General features: G+C 38.8%; 1 protein-coding gene across 8 annotated transcripts in view; it reads right to left on the bottom strand.

Annotated features, from left to right (window-relative positions):
- The window catches only part of RAPGEF2 (Rap guanine nucleotide exchange factor 2), a 246466-nt gene that overhangs the window by 28299 nt on the left and 197414 nt on the right, over positions 1 to 20753 (bottom strand). For all 8 annotated transcript variants that reach the window (XM_027116832.1, XM_027116838.1, XM_027116833.1 and 5 more), the window contains 8 exons: positions 17095 to 17272; positions 11015 to 11151; positions 10227 to 10385; positions 3862 to 4014; positions 3430 to 3594; positions 760 to 867; positions 464 to 667; positions 255 to 363 (listed from right to left, as the gene is read on the bottom strand). In XM_027116832.1, coding sequence (XP_026972633.1) covers positions 255 to 363; positions 464 to 667; positions 760 to 867; positions 3430 to 3594; positions 3862 to 4014; positions 10227 to 10385; positions 11015 to 11151; positions 17095 to 17272 — 1213 coding nt within the window. The remainder of the gene's footprint in view (positions 1 to 254; positions 364 to 463; positions 668 to 759; positions 868 to 3429; positions 3595 to 3861; positions 4015 to 10226; positions 10386 to 11014; positions 11152 to 17094; positions 17273 to 20753) is intronic.

Genomic DNA, 20753 nt, shown 5'->3' with positions numbered 1-20753 from the left:
TTGAAATATTTATCAATAAAAACATCGATAAAAATAATGTTATGGTCCTCAAGTAAGTAGATTTTGATTCAGATCTAATTATACACTTACATAATTCATTCTGTATCTATGCATTTTACTATAAATTTTCAATTCTTATGATGTTTGAATGATAAACATGACTTTTTTCATGATTAAGACCTAAATGCTAAAAAAAAAAGACCAAAAAAAAAAAGGAGAAAAATGAAAGTATGCAAAAAATGTAAACCACTTACCAAATAAATTGGTTTTCACAGTGATAGATAAGTGTGTGTTATTTCTAAGAATTTCCATGGCTTTTGACAGCTGAATGTTTTCAAAGTTTTGACCATTTACTTCTAATATCTAAAAATAAAGTTATAAGATTAATTTCAGTTCCCCAATTGACTGAAGGAGAAAAAGACACCAGTATTTACCCTTGCGTTTGCATTCAGAAATACCATACCTGGTCCCCTCGTTTCAAGCCTGCCTCGGTTGCTTTGCTGCCTGAATCCACACTGTCAACAAAGATGCCAAATCCTTTCTCTGAGCCTCCAAGCAGGACGAAAGGCAAGGGGGCGTCTCGGGATGGCTTTGTGAGTGTCGTCGACCTTCTTTTCGCCTTAGCGGCACAAGCAATGTTTAGCAGCCTTAGATGTCCACCCATTCTCTACAAGAGTTCAAGAGGAGGGGTTTCAAAGACGGGCTGAGTCAAATGAACTTAAAGCTGATGGTTTGTTTTTTAAAAATCCCCAATATTACCTCTCTTTCCAGATTATTTTCAAATTCTTCCAGAAATCGAGTCATCGCAGGATCCCCTTCGAAGTCGTTGAAGTGATTATTCACCCACAATAGTACTACCCGTGTAACCTGCAAAATCAATTATTTTTAATAGGCTTTCTTCTTTCTAGTGCTGAAAATTTACGATGAAAGTCACTTCAAAAAAGTTATCCAACAGACAATTTACCTAATAACAATGAGCAAGAAAGGTAACAATAGAACTCTCAGATTTCATTCATAAGAGGATGACCTTCTAAAAATATACAGTAAGACTTTGAATGTGGACTTGACGCTGTTTGACCGAGAAGGGTTTTGAATCTGTGAAGGATGGTAACTAACTTTTATCTTGCTTCATCTCAAAATATATTTGAAATAGGTCACAACAAAAACTATAATAAAATCAAAATAATACAAAAGAAGACAGAAACTTTAACATCTACAATTGTGCAGGGAAAATGAGTAGCCTTTTCTTACCCTGCACACATGTTTTCACTGAGCCCTCCACTGAGCTTTATACAGAACAATACACACACTCACAGCCATGGAATATTAGCTTTGTATCAGCAAGAACTGTGTGACCTTCATTAGACTATAAGTTCCATGAGGATGACAACTTTACCTGTTATGTTCTAAGGGCATCCTTAATATTTATAACAACATCTAATTCTCAGTAAAATTTTACTATATGAAGTGAGTATAACTGCAACTTTAAATATAAAAGGACCTGTTTTATTTTATATGAGTTTCATGTTCTATATCTTGAATAACAAGATCAAAGAAATTTTCCATAGCATTGTTTTCAAGCGTTAACTAACCTCTTAAAGTGGGAAAATTAAGCATGCCATTCTAGCAGTAAAGAAACAGAGTAGACAGTATACAGTTAATCTTCAAACTGCAGTTAAAATACTGCTTATAGTTAGTACGCTGTGACAAATGATAGTATATAACCTGACTAATCACTCAGGAGTCAACTCTTGATATTTATATTAATTTTTGTCATTTATTTCCACTAACGCCCATTTTTCAAGTTTAGGAAACCCAGATGACCATCTCTCCTGAAACTATATCCTTAACACCTGACCTTTTCATAAAATTAAAAGTTTGTGGCTGAGAAGCCAACTTAGAAGTCTACTAGCCATATTCCAGGTTAGAAAAACGAGATTCATAAATCATAAACTGAATACTACCAACTACCATCACAATAGCTTTAAGATGCACTAAGAGACTGCTGGGAGCCAGGCCCTACACGGGTATTCACCTTCACAGCAACCCCAAAAGGAGGCTAATTACTGTTTTACAAGTAAAGAGATGAGTAGCAGGAGGGTGAGATGACACAGACGGTAAATGGCAGAGGCAATGCTAAGGCTAAAGACTTCGGCTGAGGTCTTCCATGCCTGTGACCCTCAGATTATGAGATGAAGAGCATGACTGTCCAAACGATTGCTCTAGGGCCATGGGTGAGTCAGCGGAAGGGCCAGCACTGGAGCTGGAGGCCTTTTTTTTTTTTTTTTTTGCAGTACGTGGGCCTCTCACTGTTGTGGCCTCTCCCGTTGCGGAGCACAGGCTCCGGACGCGCAGGCTCAGCGGCCATGGCTCACGGGCCCAGCCGCTCCGTGGCATGTGGGATCTTCCCGGACCGGGGCACGAACCCGTGTCCCCTGCATCGGCAGGCGGACTCTCAACCACTGCGCCACCAGGGAAGCCCTGGAGCTGGAGGCCTTTTGCTAGTGCCCAGTGCTGGATTTGTACGCCCTGACTCTCCCAAGTCGGCCTCATGGAAACCAGGCCGTCACATGGAAGGAGAAATGAGTACAGGCCATGAGTAACTCTCAAACCTCACAAGACTAGGTACTTTATCACCCACTCTGGCCTTGAAAAAGAGCTTGACTCAAGAGCTGCTGAAGAGGGTTTGTTCAGAATTACATGCCTGGGGCCTACCTGCCCGCAATGGTTCTGAGGGGATGCTGCTCGGGTGCCAACTGAAAAACGGTAACTTTTACGTGGTGTACACTGGCCGTCCACTGAACCAGAGGATGCAGATTCCCATGGAACCCAGGTGATTGAGGGCTGTGTTTTAACAGAATTTGCAACGAAACTAAAGTTTATAAACATTTGCTGGGGGGAAGGGAATCAAGATGGCGGAGGAGAAGGACACAGAACTCACCTCCTCCCACAAATACGTCAAAAATACATCCACATAGGGAAGGATTCTCACAGAATACCTGCTGAAACATTTGCTGGCCTATGTATCGGCCTTTGTGTCAAAAAGAAAAAATTTCTAGGGACTTCCCTGGCAGTCCAGTGGTTAAGACTCCGCACTTCCAATGCAGGGGGCGTGGGTTTGATCCCGGGTCGGGGAACTGAGATCCCACATGCCACATGGCGCGGCCCAATAAGTAAACAAACAAACAAACTGCAAGCCCAAGAGGCAAGGCTTTACAACAAGAAAAATTCTAGGGCTGAACTCAGAAATCTATAACAAGAACTGCTATGTGTATCACCTTGTTTTTTTCTTTTGGCTTAAGAAGTACATTCTCTTATCCCATCAAAATATTTTGAACGTAAGTGGCATGACAAATATACATTAAAGTCTCTTTAACTTTGTATCTGAATGTTTCATAGTTGAAAGGAAACTAAAATGCAACTTCCAACCTTATCCCTGAGGCTCGGGTCATTAAACCACTCCAACAACTTTTTGCCCACTTCCATCGGGCTGCAGAGGAAAGTCCTATAGGTCAACAGGAAGTCCTCTATAAACGTCGGATCCACCACCGAATGCTCTTCCACCAAATGCATCGTTAATCTTTCTGAGGTGCCCTGCAACACACCAAAGGCGTCACCAGCATCCCGCATGAATGGCATCTATATGGTACCTTGATTTCAAACCTTCAGCCTAAGATGAACTGGATGGTAACATACACAATAATGACTAAGACTGCTGTTCTTCAGGAAAGATAAAGATTTTTTACAATTGCTAACATTTAAGAGAAGTTACGCCTAAAAACGGAGTGGGGGCATCTTACACGGTCCTAACGGGTACTATCTAAACCCTCCTGCCATGGGGCAGAGGCGTGTTTGTCTCACCTTGATGACGATGTGCCCCTTCCTTGTTCCCGTTCGATCGAGCTCTCGGTGTTCCTTCACCATGACGATCTCTCCTTCCTCTTCAACTTTTTGCATGTTCTTTTCTACTTGGTTGAGGATACGGCAGTAATCTTGCTGGGCTATGCAGACAAACTGGAATAAAATGTAAGTCACATGCTAATGATAAAGTGCTTGCGAGAGACCTATAGCAGCGCTAATGATTCAGTGTTTTAATTATTTAACACTGACATTTTCCCATGTCTCTCCCATACTTTCTAAATGAGGGCAGTAATGAACCTTAATCGGACTTCTCTACTTTTTAATGTATTTCCTCCTTGGTCAAGAAAAGTTTCATTTTTAGAATATTTATATGTAGTTTATATTAAAAATCCTAACAATGAAAAATATCGGAAGATAAAATTAGAATAGTTCTTTCTCACCACTCCCACCCCCCCAACCTGTGACACTTAGAAAACACTGGGGGAGAAGAGTGGACTCTCAGGAGAGATATTAAAAAGAAAAAAAAAAAGATTGGCTCTATGTACATGTAGAACTGAATCACTTTGCTGGACACTGGAAACTAACACAACATTGTAAATCGAGTATACTCCAATAAAAATTAAAAAAAAGAAAGCGCACACACAACTGTGGGCAGAGCAGCAAAAAAGCTCTGGAGAGTCTATACGTGGTCGTTTAAGTATCTGTTAGAATTATGGCCCTAGCAGAAAGGAAGAATATGAAAAGAATTCAGAATAGGATGATGTTAATAATGGACTGTAATCCACTCCATCAGGGTAGCTGCTGGGTGGTCTTTCTAGTTTAAGAATTGTAATGTGCAACCTGAATCCAGGGGACTGAGCTAAGTGACCACGCCTTGTTTTAGACTGTGATTTTTTGCTATACTATCAGTGGGCAGGTACAAACCTGGGGCTCTCTGGTGCTTAGGAAATCCGAGCGTGCTAATAAAATCACCATAAAATTGCTTGTCAGAAGAAATTCTCTTACCTGCCCCAACCCTTCCTGCCTGTGGCTTCTAGGGTCAGGCGAACTGATTCAAACCCCAGCTTTACTACCTCTCACTGTGGGATCCTGGGACAATCACCCGGTGGGCCTCATTTTACCATCTGAAAAGGGGAGATGGTCCTAAGAGCACCAGCCTCATAGGATCCTTGTGGAGGCTGAGTGAGATAATCCAGGTAAAACTCCTGAACTGTGCTAGATATACAGTATGTGCTCAATAAATTCTATTATTTAACAAATAGATATTAAAACATAATTATCATTTAGTGGGCTTTAAAAATTTGAAGACTTTCAGAGCAGCAATTTAAAAATAAAAATGATCTTAATAAAAGATATCAAAATTCAAAGATACCCAAGCAGTAGATATAACAAATTTGCTAATTATAATTGATAAAAGAAATCATTTTAGAAAGTCTGTTCAAAAAAGGTCCACAAAACAAGCCACATACTTGTTAAGCTCAAATCATTATTCCTCATAACTGGTATGAAGGTTAATCCTTGCTCTTTTAAAGAAAAAGTTAACAAAAATAGGCACATGAAGCAATTACTCCTCCACGACCCCAGAAATAAAAAATTTCAGGGCTCAGGGCAAACCATTTAATTACATTTCTTAGTAGTTTTAAAGAAAGTTATGAATGAATTCTAGAAATCACTTGTTACACAGATTAGCCAGAGGCCAGTGAGAAAGCAACAGTAGATTCGTAAATAAAAATTACTGTTTTCTCTGAATTTTGAATAATTTATTCTCATTTTAAAAATCTGTTAGGAATGAAGAAAGGATGGACATTTCTTTTTCTCCTTTAAGGTGAAAAGATGAAAAGAGGGAATGGTTAAATTATAATGTACGTAAGATAAAAGATGCTACGGGCATCTAAAATCATATTTTCATAGGACGTTTAGACTTCCGGCTCAATATTCATGATAACACATTGATTTTTAAAAAAAAATTTAAAACCAAATATTGTAATAATGATTTTAATGACAATGATGACATTATTATCATCATATTGCAGTAGCTTTATAGGAACTTTCTTACTTTATCCTCCCAACCAGCCCATGAGGAAGGTACTACTATTATCCCCGCTGTACAGATGAGGAAACAGCTGTGCATTCGGCATGCTAATGTAACCAATGTCTCATAAGTACATGCTTGCTAATTAAAAAAAATTATACATGCATATCAGAATCTTGGCATCACAAAAGGCTAATAATGATTATTTCTGAGCAATGCCATTTACAAGTGACTTTCATTGTTTAATATACTTTTCTATATTTTCCATACTTTCTGCATAATCAGTAAAGCTTTTTTACAGAAGTAGCAGCAGCAGTTCCCACTCAAGAATGAGCATACTATGATATTAAGTTTCTTCCATCAAGTTGATTGATATCATCTCACTAATTTTTCTATTAAGAGTTTAGAATCAAAAAGTTAAAATTCGAAAAGCATAGGCTTTTGTTGTAAGCAATTATGGATAGTTTAATAAAATTTTTTTAATGCCAAAAAACCCCCTACAGACTCATATCCTTAACACTGACGACAGGTGTGTGTATGTTTAAAATCTATGGTCCTTAGTTTCTTGCCTCAAAAATATTTTAAACTTTTTTCTTTTTACAGGGTGGCAAAATTGTTCCCCAGGTCTCCAAATAATTTTAGGTGTTCTTTCTTATACTCATTTTTAGAGAACATAATTATATCATTTATCTCCTAAAAAAGAAATGTATCCCTGAGTTAAAACAAGTAAGTAGAGAGATAAAAAGAAAATGCTTTCTGAAGAGAAATGTACTAAAATTAATCTTCTTGACTAAGGACTTAAAGAAATTAGAATTAAGTTTGATTTGAAATTCTTAGTGTCTAGACAGACATCCTTGGCATTTCTTCTGCAGCAAACTGAAATACCATCCAAAAAGGAAAAAAGAAAGATGCCCAAACTGAATTTCTAATATGGCCATACAGAACTGATATCTCAAAAGAAATAAATTTTACAAGAAAATATTTATTTTTTATTAGCAAATTTATTTTTGCTTTAAGAAGTTTTTAGGTATAACAGGAAATTTATAGGAAAAATGTAATTTTTAATTGGTATGATGAAACCAGTTGAAAATTTGTGAGTTATACACATAATTGTTTTAGTGAGGTTTTATACTTTCAGACAGGTGTTCACAGGTGAAAGTCCTGTATGATCTTGGCACTCTGATATGAAATAAAAATTCAAGCAAGATTTCATCTATAAAAGGGCAATGATTTCATTTCATTTCTTACGTCCCAGGATAATTTTCTTTTGGGCACGTGACCTCACAACTTTTATTTAGCAAAAAATATTAAAAATGATAAAAGAATGAAGTAAAGTTAAACTTTTATCAACATACAAAACAGTCAGCTTTCACTATATCCATGCAATTGCTTTCTCCTCCAAAACTACTGCTAAAATTCAAAGCATCACTAGCTCTCATGCTCTCAAGAAAACATGAGTCTTAACAGATTTACCTTAAGACATTAGATCTGTTTAAACTGGTACTTTGCATCTGCAAGGGAGTTCATACCTAATTGTTCACACAGGCATCCAAGTGTTCCCTCCCCGCTGAAGGGTGCAGGGCAGGGCGAGGCCATGCCTGGGTGTCACTGGCAGGCCCTAGATGTAGGTGGTGGAGAGAGGAAGGGGAGACAGAAGTAGAAGAGCGGGAAAGAAAAAGAGGGACAGGCAGAGGGAAAAAGAAAAGGAGAAGGTGTGGATGGGGAATGGAAAACCAATCACCTGGTACCAAAGGACATCTATGCCTGGCCCTGCCCTTGTCCTTCAAACCCAACAGGGGACAAGAATGGGAAGAGGAGGGGACTTCCCTGGTGGTCCAGTGATTAAGATTCCGTGCTTCCACTGCAGGGGGCGCAGGTTCAATCCCTGGTTGGGGAACTAAGATCCCACATGCCGAGTGGTGTGCCCCAACCCCCCCCCCAAAAAAAGAAAAAGAAAAACAAAAAGAGAATGGGAAGAGAGGCACACAGAAGGGAGCAGGGCAAAGCACAGTGCTGAGCACTGAGCACATCACAGGACCCAAACAGACAGAAATAAATGTCAAACTGAATCCACTCATGCTGTGTCCTCAGGCTGAACTTGGGCTCGACTCTATACCACACTACCCAAGATGTATTTTGGGAACCCACTGAACTGTAAGGAAATGAGGGCCAAACCTAGCCAAGGTTGCTTCCTCTTGGTAAAGGGAACACCACTTTCGTTCATTTCATTCAGTAACCTTTGATTGCCTACAATGTGCTCAGTACAATGACACCCTCGTGGAGATCACGTTATGGACAAAAATGTGATTCTCACTGTTTAGTTCTCCCAACAAGAGGAGGATGTGGCACGCGCGCTTCCTGACAAATAAATGACATTTTAGCAGAAATACGCTAAAATGCTATATAATTTAATGCAAACAAGCATTTGCATTAAAATATCTAAATTCATTCTTCATGCCTGTTCAATATGGAGGGGGGGAGCGCAGGGCCTGAGATGGGTGGGAATCACAGGGGTGATTCTTGAACCCCTGATTTCACGTTCCTGTTACAACGTGTGGAGAGGCCTGCAGAGTGAGAAGTGTCTGGCAGACGCTGCACCCTTGACCCTCTTTGTACATCTGGGAGTCTCGTATCAGGAACCACAGGAGCCTAATACTACCTCAATCAGAGTTTTCGTTTTCAATTAGCGTTTCCTCTTGGCGTCTACCTTGATGACTGTCACTCTGGAGTTTCCGCTGATTCCTCATCCAGCAGAGAGATGAACTCTCTTCCTTACATCTACCTCTCCTCCTCCTTTCCCAGGACTCCCGGATAAATATTTAACGTTACCTGCTACATCTGACATTACTTCAGCACTCTTGGAATATTAAGTCATAATATTTTTATCAATTATTCGGAGACATTTCTATGCCTCCTATATCACTTCAGTCCCAAGATTACAAAATTTCTAACAAAAGGGGTTGGCCAATTATGAGGCGCTAGGGTAGTAGCTGAATCCTCAGAAATAAAATCGCTTTTACTCGCCCTTTAAGGACAGAAACGGACCCAGATGCTCTAGTGATCCTGACTTGCAGAAGGGCCCAAGGAGAGACTGTGAAGCAACAACAGGACAGAGAAACCTTTAACAATTTTCCAGTTCGTTTTGACTCAGTTTGGCTTTATTTTTTTTGGAATATAATTCTAAAGCTGAAATATCACATATGACCCCTTTTAACATTTTTGAGGCCAAATATAGACTTTGAGATTTATGTACCATTCTGTTTTCCTCTATTTTGCCAAATAATTGAGAGCTGGCTATATTAAGAAAGCTCTTCTGGCATTACATATTCAAAAACTGAATTTATAGCCTTTTTTTTTCCTCTCTCTATGGTGCTCACTGGAGGAATTATTTAGCAAAATTATTCTCTAAGTAAGATGATTTTATTTATAGCCATGGTCATTTTTCTTTTTAGTAAGTAAAACGCTTGAAATGAAAATTTAAATGAGCACTATTTTATATTTATCAGACATTATAAAAATTCAATGATGTTCTTTTAGCATAAACTATATTCAGATGACGTATTTTAGACTGTAGACGAACAAATACAAGGACCACTTAACATTAATTAGTCTAAGTCAACTCTTTTGGTTTATTTATATTAAAATATTTTATCTTTCAAGGACAATTTTTTAAGACCTAAATTATAAATACTTAATAATGATAAAAGCACCTTAAATTTTTTTTTACACTAATATAGAGGTTACCTGTTAGATCGATCTAATTAAATTTCACATTTGGTCTCAACATTCTCTCTAGTCTTTTATTAAATGCTTTTAAATAATGAATATTAACATAATAGCAATACTGACATTGTTCTTTTTATTAGCAATCATTTCTTTACTATCAAGTGTTTCTACTGATTCATACCATGATTAATTTTCATGACTTCTAAAATCAATTCCATATCATCCATGTATTTAAATAAAAATACTGTGTAACTGTATCACAGCATCTTTACTAACCTACATATAATTTCTTTTCATCATGGGCATTTTTACTTCCACTTACTAGACTATAAATTATTATTGATGGAAATTAAAAATACTGTATTTATAGAACACCTGTTTTTTAATAGAACACACTTACAGAATGCTTAGCTCTGTGGAATCCAAGTAACTTTAGGGGAGATTTGTTTTTAATTTACTGGAGTGTGATAACACTAAAAGTCATAGTTCTACTTTAAAATCTTCTTTATAAATCTAAAAGATGACCTGTTTATACAGGCTGAAAAATCTTACCTCAATTGCATACGTAAGTTCTTTATATTAAGCATAGAATAATGACAGTTTATACCTGGCAGTCATCCACTTTTGTCCTCATCACTCCTTTCATGTATTCCTTGTCCATAGTAGGAGAGACACCAAAACTATTTCCCATACATAGTATTTCTGCTTTTCCATCTGGGTAAGTCACTTCCACAGAACCATTCAGAATCACTGACCAGGAGTCCAGCTAGTTCCAAAAAATGAAGACAAAGCAGAAAATATAACATCATGATCGTGAAGCTGTAAATGCTGGAACGGTCCCTAAAAATGATTTACATCTTTTATTTTTTAAAGAGGGAACAAATAACCCAAGTACAGCTGACCGTTGGCCAAGTTCACAGAACGAGAACTAAAGCACAGCCATGGACCCACGGGTTTCCAGGTGCCTGCACGGCACTCCGCTCTCCTAATGACTCTATAGCTCTTCCTCTCTTAAACGACACTAGGGAAAAAGTGTCTTCTGTTCCCCAAAACACATGTAAACAAGATAAAATGATCACCACAGCCTTGATAAGAACAGCACTGTGTTCTGACAAGAGGCATACTATTATGAACTTTTAAGTTGCAAAATCTGAAAAGTTAAAATGTCAAAAATGTTTCTACCAGTATCATCTGGAAAACCGCAAATAATAGAAAATAAAATAATGAACTTGGAAGACTCTGACACAACGAGTGCATCATAATTCCCGAATGATTGAAACTTATTGCTGCCCATGGTTTGTAAGGAGGAAAGAAGAAGAATGGGGTTTTTGTTTGTTTGCTGCATCGAGCGAGGCTCACATAGAGACGTTATAAGTGGCAGAAATATTTCCTAACCTCTTCACCGTTGTTTAACACGATGGTCCCGGCTCTTTCCACCACTGCAAACACCATCACAGCACAGAGCTCCCGCCTCACCGACATCGTCATGTTGGCAAAAGCCGGCAGCTGGTGCATGAATTCAAGGAGTTGTTCTGAAAAGCAGAAGGCGTGTGAAAAAATGACAACTATTTCCCCAAACAAGCATTCAGAAAGAATGCTCTATGCCTCTTCCTTTTTAAATGTCCTAAAATTCTGCCTGGTGAACAGTACAAAGACTTTAAATTATCTTCAGCACACGTTGAATTTCTTGCAGGTACACGAAGAATTCTGTCACTGTGGAAATGGTGACATTTCCTTGTTGATTCAGGAGCAACAGGACACAGTGCAATTCAAATTCCAGTGGGAATGAAGAAATTAATAAACCTCAAATGGGGAATTTCTATTGAAAATGAGCTGTGATCTTATTAAGGCTTATTAAGGGATGAAATGATAAGCTGAAATGAAACAGAGCTCTGACAACTCTCTAGAAAGTCAGTAGGTCCATTCCGGTGCCTCTGGGGCGAGTGGATGCCCCAAACACACAGCGGAAACAACCACCTTCACTCTAAAGATACTCCAGGATTTAGAAACCAGGGAATATCTTCTGTGGGTCAGACAAATCCATAAAAAGTAATCCATTAACAAGTTTACAACATTCTATGATAAAGGCGAATGAAAATGGATATATTATCTCTGATCCCACAGATGGACGAAAACAAAGTTTGCTCACTCTTCCTATGGGCAATGCTGTGGACAAACAGCTTCTTCTTGGTAAGAACTCCTTACTAAGTTCTTTCCTCACTCCTCACCATGGCTGTAAGAGATGCATGGTTTCTTTTTCATTTCACAGGGAGGAAACCGTGTGGCTCAAAGGCACATAATTAGGAAGTGGCAGTGACACGATTCAGGACTGAGTGTCTCCATGCTCAGGCTGGACATCACAGGTGGTGATAAAGACCACAGGGCGTGTGTCAGCCTGTGAACACTTACTAGCTGAATTACTTTGGGGAAGATGATTCATTTCCTTAAGGCGTGTTTCTCTCATTTGGAAAAGAATAAGATGATACCCACCTTACTAGACAGTTCTGAGGATCAAAAGGAATGAAGATGATAAAGTCCTCAGCAGAGAGTAGATACGCAATACATGAGAACTGCTGTTATTACCATTATTATTATATTCATGGTATCGTTCAAACTTTTGGCTAAGTAAAAATTCTACTACATTTTTCTTGTCTGCACATAATGATACTGTCCCTGTGCTCATTCCTGCTCTCTATTAGGATTTAGTGACAAGTTTTATGTTGCTGGATATAGTTTGTTAATTGCAAAAACAATGTATAATATAAAGATATGTTCTGTGAAAACATGACTTTTCCACAAGGTCAGACTAGGCGGTGTTTTCTGGTCCAGGTTGGTAACGTCTGTTCTGCTTAGACCCTACGTCATCCCTCCTGTACAAGACTTTTCATTACGGGGGTGGCTCTGGTAATCAGAAAGAATAACAGTGATACGTGGTACCCAGGGATTCTGTCCAACAAGACAGCGTTCTTCAACTTGACCCAGACCGATGCGTCAGGACATCAATTTACTGTTGCAACCAGCATTTTTAAAAGAGTAGGAGCGAGAGTGTCAGAGTACATCAGTTACAGAAAGAATAAGTTCTGTTGAGTGAAACTTTCATTTCTGGAATGAGAAGATGTGTTGGTGTCCCGTCATAAAATATGTTTATGCCTGAGGGCAGCTATAAGGCAATTCTGAATGGCACCACAAGAGATGACCCATACCTACTATCTGCGGGAGGTGGGACTCAGTGTTTTACAGCTGCACTGGCTTTTTGACATGAAACGTAAAGGCAAATGAACAAATCGTGGTCCCCTGGCTGGCACACCCCCGTTAGCTCTGCTGTTACCAGCCTCTGTTCTCTTCGGCTGTCACACCCCACACCCCTCACTGTAAGGTATTAAAATACTAGCTATAGGTATTAGAACACCATTTCATTTTTTTCCTCTCCTAGTTAGAGCTAAATTTCCTTGGACAAGAAGAGATGCACGCTCTTAAGAAAAATACGAGACCAGAAATTGTCAGAAATGTTCTAAATTTAACATGTTTAGACAGTAATAAAAGTCAAATTACCACCACACACGACAGGAGAATATGAAGCATATGAATATGAAGTATAAAACGTATTCACTAATACTTGCAGCAATGATTTGAAGTGCTTGCACGGACAGTTGTCTTGCTTTCTCGCAGTTTCCTACTCCATTAGTGGGTCATGAAATCAATTTGTGATATGTGAGTAATGATTAACATTAAAAGATACAACAGAACAGAAAATATCTGTGTATCACATATAAGGATAAATAATAAAGGAGACAGAGAAGATAGAATAATAGTAAATGTATATACTTCTCCAGGCTCAGTTGAAAAATTAAAAATAAACAAACACTTAACCAGACAACATCCAAGTATTTTTAAAACTCTCAAAAACTCAATAATGGTATTACTGGTTTTGTGATAGCTTGTATTCTATCGTGTATTACACTGGAGGACTACAGCAATTAAAAAAAATAAAGAATTTATATCACCAATCTTTAAAAAAATAATAAATATAAAATGGAAGCATCTGACTACAGCAGCTCAACATAAACCCTGATGATGCCCCAGGAAGCATAGAGTTACAGGGATTATGTCAGCCAAGAATTCAGAGCGTGGAATGAGCACTGAGATAGTTCCCAGGACGTATGGAGAGAAGCAGTGTGGAAGGGAGAAACAGGACAGCTTTATTCTACACGGCTTGGAAGAATCTGTCTGGATAATACATTAATGTGATCTATCTTACTTTGTTAGGGAAGAAATATTCCTGTTTATGAAAAATATTAGACATTCAAAAAAACTTTTTTCTAGTCAATGTAACACAAAGAAAAGTCAAATAATCAACTTACAGACACCAGAAGCTTTAGTCAATTCAGAAAATTCTTATCTTATTGCTTTGGTTTAATTTTATATAAGAAATAATTAATATTAAGATTTTTTTTAAAAACCTGTGGATTTGTATGTGTGTGTGGTACACCAAGTGGGGAAAAAAAAAGGAATTCTTTGAAAGGGATCAAAGTAGTTCTCTACCTTAATGTGTGAAGGCCTCAAAACCAAAAATATTAAATTTGGAACCATTCAATAACTGAGTACCTACAGAGTTACGAGTTGAAGCGCAAAAATCAATAATGTCCCTTTCTTCAAAGTACTGAAACAAAGGTATACCCAAGAATCTGTGGGAACCCAAAGGGAATTCCTGCAGTTTTAAAAACATGATTAAATATTAGCAATTTTTAAAAATTTAGTTATTTATTTTTGGCTGCGTTGGGTCTTCGTTGTTGTGCACGGGCTTTCTCTAGTTGCGGCGAGTGGGGACTACTCTTCATTGCGGTGTGTGGGCTTCTCATTGTGGTGGCTTCTCTTGTTGCGGAGCATGGGCTCTAGGCGCATGGGCTTCCGTAGTTGTGGCATGCAGGCTCAGTAGTTGTGGCTTGCAGGCTCTAGAGTGCGGGCTCAGTAGTCGTGGCGCACGGGCTTAGTTCCTCCGTGGCATGTGGGATCTTCCCAGACCAGGGCTCGAACCCATGTCCCCTGCATTGGCAGGCGGATTCTTAACCACTGCACCATTAGGAAGTCCCTAGACCTTATCTTTCGTGATAATGATTTACTATTTTAAATAAAAATATATTTGATAGGAGCATGCATCTGAGTTATCACTGTTTACAAGCGTATTGGCAGTATTCAACTGTGAGTAATTCATCCAGAGATTCTATCAACAAGCACACTAAAAAAAAAAAATAGTGTGGTGTTCATTTGTAGGAATCAGCATAGCTCTTGCTTTCTAGAAATTCTGAGAGAGAAAACTTCTCAGATATGAAGTGAAAGTCTTAAATTTCCAAGAATAACATGCTACATGTATTTGCATAATCGTAATTTTCTTCCATAATGATACTAACATGAGCATACTCAAAAAAGGATAACCTCCATGTCAATCTGTTCATAAGCAGTGTTCAATCTAATTTTTTAAAAACCCTATGAGCAAGGATTCTTAAGATGGGAAACCAAACACACTTCCAATTTCATTCTCTCTTTACAATAAAGCGATTTTGAAAAAGAAGTAGGATCTTGAAGTCAAACGTATGGTTGCCGAAGGGGAAACATAGGAGGGAGGGATAAATTGGGAGACTGGGATTGACACACACACACACACACACACACACACACACACACTACTGTATATAAAATGGATAACAAATAAGGCCCTGCTGTATAGCACAGGGAACTCTACTCAGTACTCTGTAATGGCCTATACGGGAAAAGAATCTGAAAAAGAATGAACATACGTATATGTGTAACTGATTCACTTTGCTGTGCACATGAAACTAATGCAACATTGTAAGTCAAATATACTCCAATAAAAAGTTTTTTAAAAATGAAAAAGAAGCGGGCAAGGACAAAGAGAATAAGGGAGTGGAATAAATTTTGGACAGTGGAAATCAGATGAACGTGTGGTATCAGTCTGGAGGAAGCTAAACCCTACGTCTTCAGGGATGCAACAGGACCACTTCACTTCATGCTGCGGAAGCCTCAGAAGACCTGTGACTAAGAGCACATCAGGACCGGGGAGTGGACCAGGTGGAGGAGGGGGTGGGCTAACCTGAGGAGGGACAGGGATGGGCATGTGAGAAGCAGCTACGTCCTTTCCTCCAACAGAAATCTAGAGGTTAATGCCCCCAGAAGGGTGACGGCAGAGGCACTTCTGTGCTGGGGGTGCAGGCATGGCTGGCTTCCCACCACCTCCTTCGGGTCTGAACTTCTAAAAGGGTGTTGACAGTCCTTCCTTCCTACAACAGCCCCCTGTTCGCTGCACTCCCCGAAATATCTCCCCCACTTTATTCCTCAGACCCCAGCAGGACCAGGGCTCCCTGTTTGGTTCCCACTGGTCTGCCAGGACCCAGGAAACCCTCAGTCCACACAAGGCGCTCAGTCACATCCGCCGATGACCGAATGCTCACTCCACACAGCAGTCATCTCTACAGAGCTAGCGATTCCTATCAATGGCTTTAGTTATATTTTAGATACCTAATCCAAGGTTCTGGTTTTCCATCTTTAATTCCCTAGCATACGTGCAGTGCTTAAACGGTACAAGGGCCTCCTCATACATGATACTGGCTCCCTTAAAACACAAGCAACCGGCCACTCACATACGATGATGCCCATACTGTCCTATATCTAATCCCACTAGACCCAGTTCCTTGAATTTCTTTCAAATACATATTGGCCCAAAAAGAGCCGACGGTGTGGAAGAGCAGACAATCAGATTCCAGACCTACGGGGCAGAGATGCTCTCAGAGGAAGCTGCTCTCACTGCCCCCGGCATCTAAGGAAGGAGCAGGGCCCATCAGGCAGGCATGAACGCTACAGCACCATTGCACAGTCAACTGTTGCTCTGACGGCAAAGCCGGGTAAAGGCGACCCCGGGGAAGGAAAAAGTGGACACAAAGCCACTTAGACTCTTAACCTGAGGGCGCACTTAAAGCCTCAACCCCCAGGTTCACGCGGGGCTCACTTGACATTCTGCTCTCTTCTTCCCCTGAGGCTCACCTTCCTACGGAACCAGAGAAGAAGAAAAGTCATTTGCATGACGGTTTTCCCGACCACCACCCGACTGATGTTCACACAAAGAAAAACTCGAGCTTCCTAGAAATAGTGCGCGCAAGACGATTAATAGAAGTAATGATGTTTGGAAGACTATATTTATTTTTTTTGTCCGAGAGTAAGCTAAGGAACGGCTCGTGTGGAAGGGTTTTATTAGCAACTTTTATTAGCTGTAGTCTCCTGAAGCTATGGCCTGAGTAAAATTAATTGTTTCAAAAATGTTTTCAACAACAAATGCCAAGGAACACTGACTGATACATTAATGACCTTTCAGAGCCTACTATTCTTGGGCTCCGTTGTATTACACAGTCTTACCTCTGAATTCTTTAAATTGCTATGAGATTCGTTTTCTCGCCCAGACTTACCGATGTCATCGTCTGTCCTGTCGATGGGGTCTTTCTCCAGGCAGTCTCGCACGATGTCCCTGCTCATCAGAGGGTCCGAGGCTCTCTCGATGTCCTCTTCGTCATCATCATCTTCAGAGTCCACTGCTGTCTCCGGTAACCCACTCAGGTCCATCTCACCAGCCTCACTTTCTGTGGCCTTAAAACAGACCCCAAATAAATAGATAGATGTATAGACAGACAGACAGACCAACTTTCTTAAGGAAATCTTTTGTGCCCAAAAGAAATAAAAACAAGTCTAGTTCGAAATATTGTTTTTTCTCATATTAACTTTCCATAACTAAGTTACACGTATTCAATGTTAACAAACAGTCGTGCACTAGGCACTACAGAAAAGAATTACTTCAACAAAATATGAGTGATTTTTATCACTGCTGGAATTTGTAGTTAGGATTAATGACTATCAATAATTCTGATTACCTGTCGTACGGCATTTGAAACATCGTAGAATCAGAAAAAGGCAGTATCTGTTTTCACTCCATTTTTCAAAGAGAATGGCTTAAGCTAAGAGCTTAAGGGTGACAATTAATTCTGAACAATTCCTTCCCCCAAAGAACAGGTGTAGACTTATTAATGCCAAGAAGACTGAACCACTTCTCTCTTATTAGACAGTCTTTGTGAAAAAGTGAATCCCGAATCAAAGGTAACCTGATAACTATGCAAACAAAACATTAATAATTACTTTGATGACCCCAGTGTCCACTCTCCAACTATACATCACCAAAGGTGTGAAAGACCCTACATGCCTGTAGGTGACACAGTCTTTCTTCCCATTCCTCAACACCGCTGAGTGCAGCACAGACCAAATGTCAAGTAATCAAGATCAAGAAAGAATGAGGCAAACGTAAAATTAGCTCAGGAACGTCTGAAGGAACCAGGTATAACAGGAATGAAGAGAAGGAAGGAAGTCTAAGAATGCTACTGTCTTTATTCATAGCTGCAAATCTGTAGCTACTCTCTGGTGCTCAAAAAATGTTAAATAAATGCAATGACCCAATCTCTTAAATTTTTTAGAATTTGTTTTTAATTCTGGAAAGAGACTCCAAGGCCTGTTATGGTTCTGTGATCAAAAACAAATATTTAGTCTGAATCAAGAGTCACAAGTTTCAAAATGGGCTCTTCTGTTGAGCTATCTCAAGTATAGATGCGCTATCCTTTCTAGGCTATTCTATGTGCTTTTGTAATGATCATCTCAACGATCATGTACTATGTATCATATTGGCCTCATCTGACATATGTACCCAGAATTTACTAACTGCTTAAGCACACTAAGAACGAGTACAATTAAGTATCAACTATATCCATTTTGAACATCATAAACGTGGTTTTCCAGATAAAATAGTAAACGCTTAGAAACGCTTTACTATAAGACTATTAATTTTGTAGAAGACATAAAGTTGACCAACTTCAAATAACTCACAGTCCACATGATTTTCAAAGACAATAAAGACATCTTATTTTGAAGAATAGGCAAATACAGATTAAAATAAATAAATGAACGATGAAAATATAAAACGCTGAACGTAATAACAGAAAGCCAACACCAAATACTGACAATGTGCCAGGAGCTCTGCTCTAAGTGCTTCACATGCATTGACTTGTTTAACCCTTCAACAGTCCTATGAAGTGAGTCACTGACTTTTACTATTCTCCAAACATATAGGTAAAAAGAAACTATTTCTCCAAGATCATGTTGCTGGTAATTGTGGAATCAAGAACAGAGCCAGGAATTCCAGCTCCAGAGTCATAACTACAACCTAATCTGCTTCTTGTTAAGAGATGCTTAACACATGAGTGCAGCTTATAGAAGGATCTATACTTTTTCTATCATTTAGTTTAAATCAATGTTTAAAGAATAAATTGTATTATTTAAAAAATTTTTTTAAGAACACATATATTTGTTTGTTTTGGCTGCTCTGGGTCTTAGTGGCGGCATGAGGGATCTTCGCTGCCGCGTGTGGACTTCTTAGGTGCGGCATGCAAACTCCTAGTTGCGGCACGCACGCAGGATCTAGTTCCCTGACCACGGATTGAACCTGGGCCCCCTGCATTGGGAGCATGGAGCCTTACCCACTGGACCACCAGGGAAGTCCCATATTATTTTCTTATCAACAAAGTTTCAGCTTTCTGAAGTCTTGGTTTATATCATAGAATATTTAATTCTACATTTTGAAGCAATACAAGTATGTGTTAATATTTTCTGAAGTTTAACAAAAAGAATTTTAATCACATTTCAGTTCCTTACGTACGATTTCCTGAACATACATTATACCGTATGTTGTAAGAATTATCACACATTATAAGAAAAACCTATGGGGAAAATAGTTGAAGACAGAATACCTAATGAAGACAGCATGAGTGAAAATGGAAAGTCTAACCTCTACAAAAGCTCTTTCGGCAGTGGCCTTAGTGAATACTGCTGCTTGGGTAGGACCACGGTGAGCAGAGATGCTCCAGGTGGGACAGCAACATGGCCTTGCAGCCAAGGCCGGAGAGTTAATTAATTGTGGCACAGTCAGCAGCGCACCTCTCATTTATGATTTTTTTAAAAACCGAAGTATAGTTGATTTACAATGTTGTGTTAGTTTCTGGTGGACAGCAAAGTGATTCAGTTATACATACACATGCATATTCTTGTTCATATTGTTTCCCATGATGGTTTATTACAGGATGTTGAGTATAGTTCCCTGTGCTCTACAGCAGGACCTTGTTGTTACCTATTTTATACACAGCAGTGTGTATCTGCTCATATCTCTAACTTAAATCGTCTCTAGATTCCAGAATGACACTGAAACAGCACTGGATGTGATACGGTATGCCAAGGCTGTGAGCAGAGAAACTAGGCCAATATTATTGTTATCACCACCTTATTTCTAACGCCTACAAATGTGACAATTTGCTAATGGTTGCTATGAGTACATTTTCACCTCAGTTTCATCTTAACATCAAAGATTATTATTCATCACCTTATATTTTCAAAGATACAATCAGTCCTCTATATCCACATTCTTTAATATTAGCCTAGAGTGAAGAGGCACTACTGAAGATAAAAATAAGAACAAAACACTTTTGAGTAATATAGCGATATAACTTAAGGTTTTTCTTAACTTTTAAACATCTAACGTATGGTAAGAGATGAAAGATATATTTTACACCATCCCAAAGAAATCATTCCTATCATTTAAATGAATGATATTTAAGTCTTAAATAGAACAAAAAGATTTTCCAATGTGAGTTGGATTAATCTCTCCAAAACTGAACTCACCACCCCATCTGTGTAAACAATCATTAGTTGTTTTCTATTCCTGTTATGTGTATTCCATTGCTTAAGAAACTATTCATAAAATAACATTTATGAAACCAGTAACTTAGAAGATTATTTTTATTTAAAATAAATACCCATGTTTTAGAGACACAAATGTAGAGTACAAACGTATGGACACCAAGGGGGGAAAGCAGGGGGGTGGTGGTGGGTGGGATGAACTGGGAGGTTGGGATTGACATATATACACGAATATGTATAAAACAGATAACTAATAAGAACCTGCCGTATTAAAAAAATAAAATAAAATTCAAAATAAAATAAAATACCCATTTTTATTTTAAAATACTACAGAATT

This window comes from Aethalodelphis obliquidens, unplaced genomic scaffold, assembly GCF_003676395.1.
Source record: "Aethalodelphis obliquidens isolate GAN/ISIS:26980383/991018 unplaced genomic scaffold, ASM367639v1 scaffold17, whole genome shotgun sequence".
NCBI lineage: Eukaryota > Metazoa > Chordata > Mammalia > Artiodactyla > Delphinidae > Aethalodelphis > Aethalodelphis obliquidens.
The sequence above is the reverse complement of the archived record's forward strand: the minus strand, read 5'-3'. Positions and strand labels throughout refer to the sequence as shown.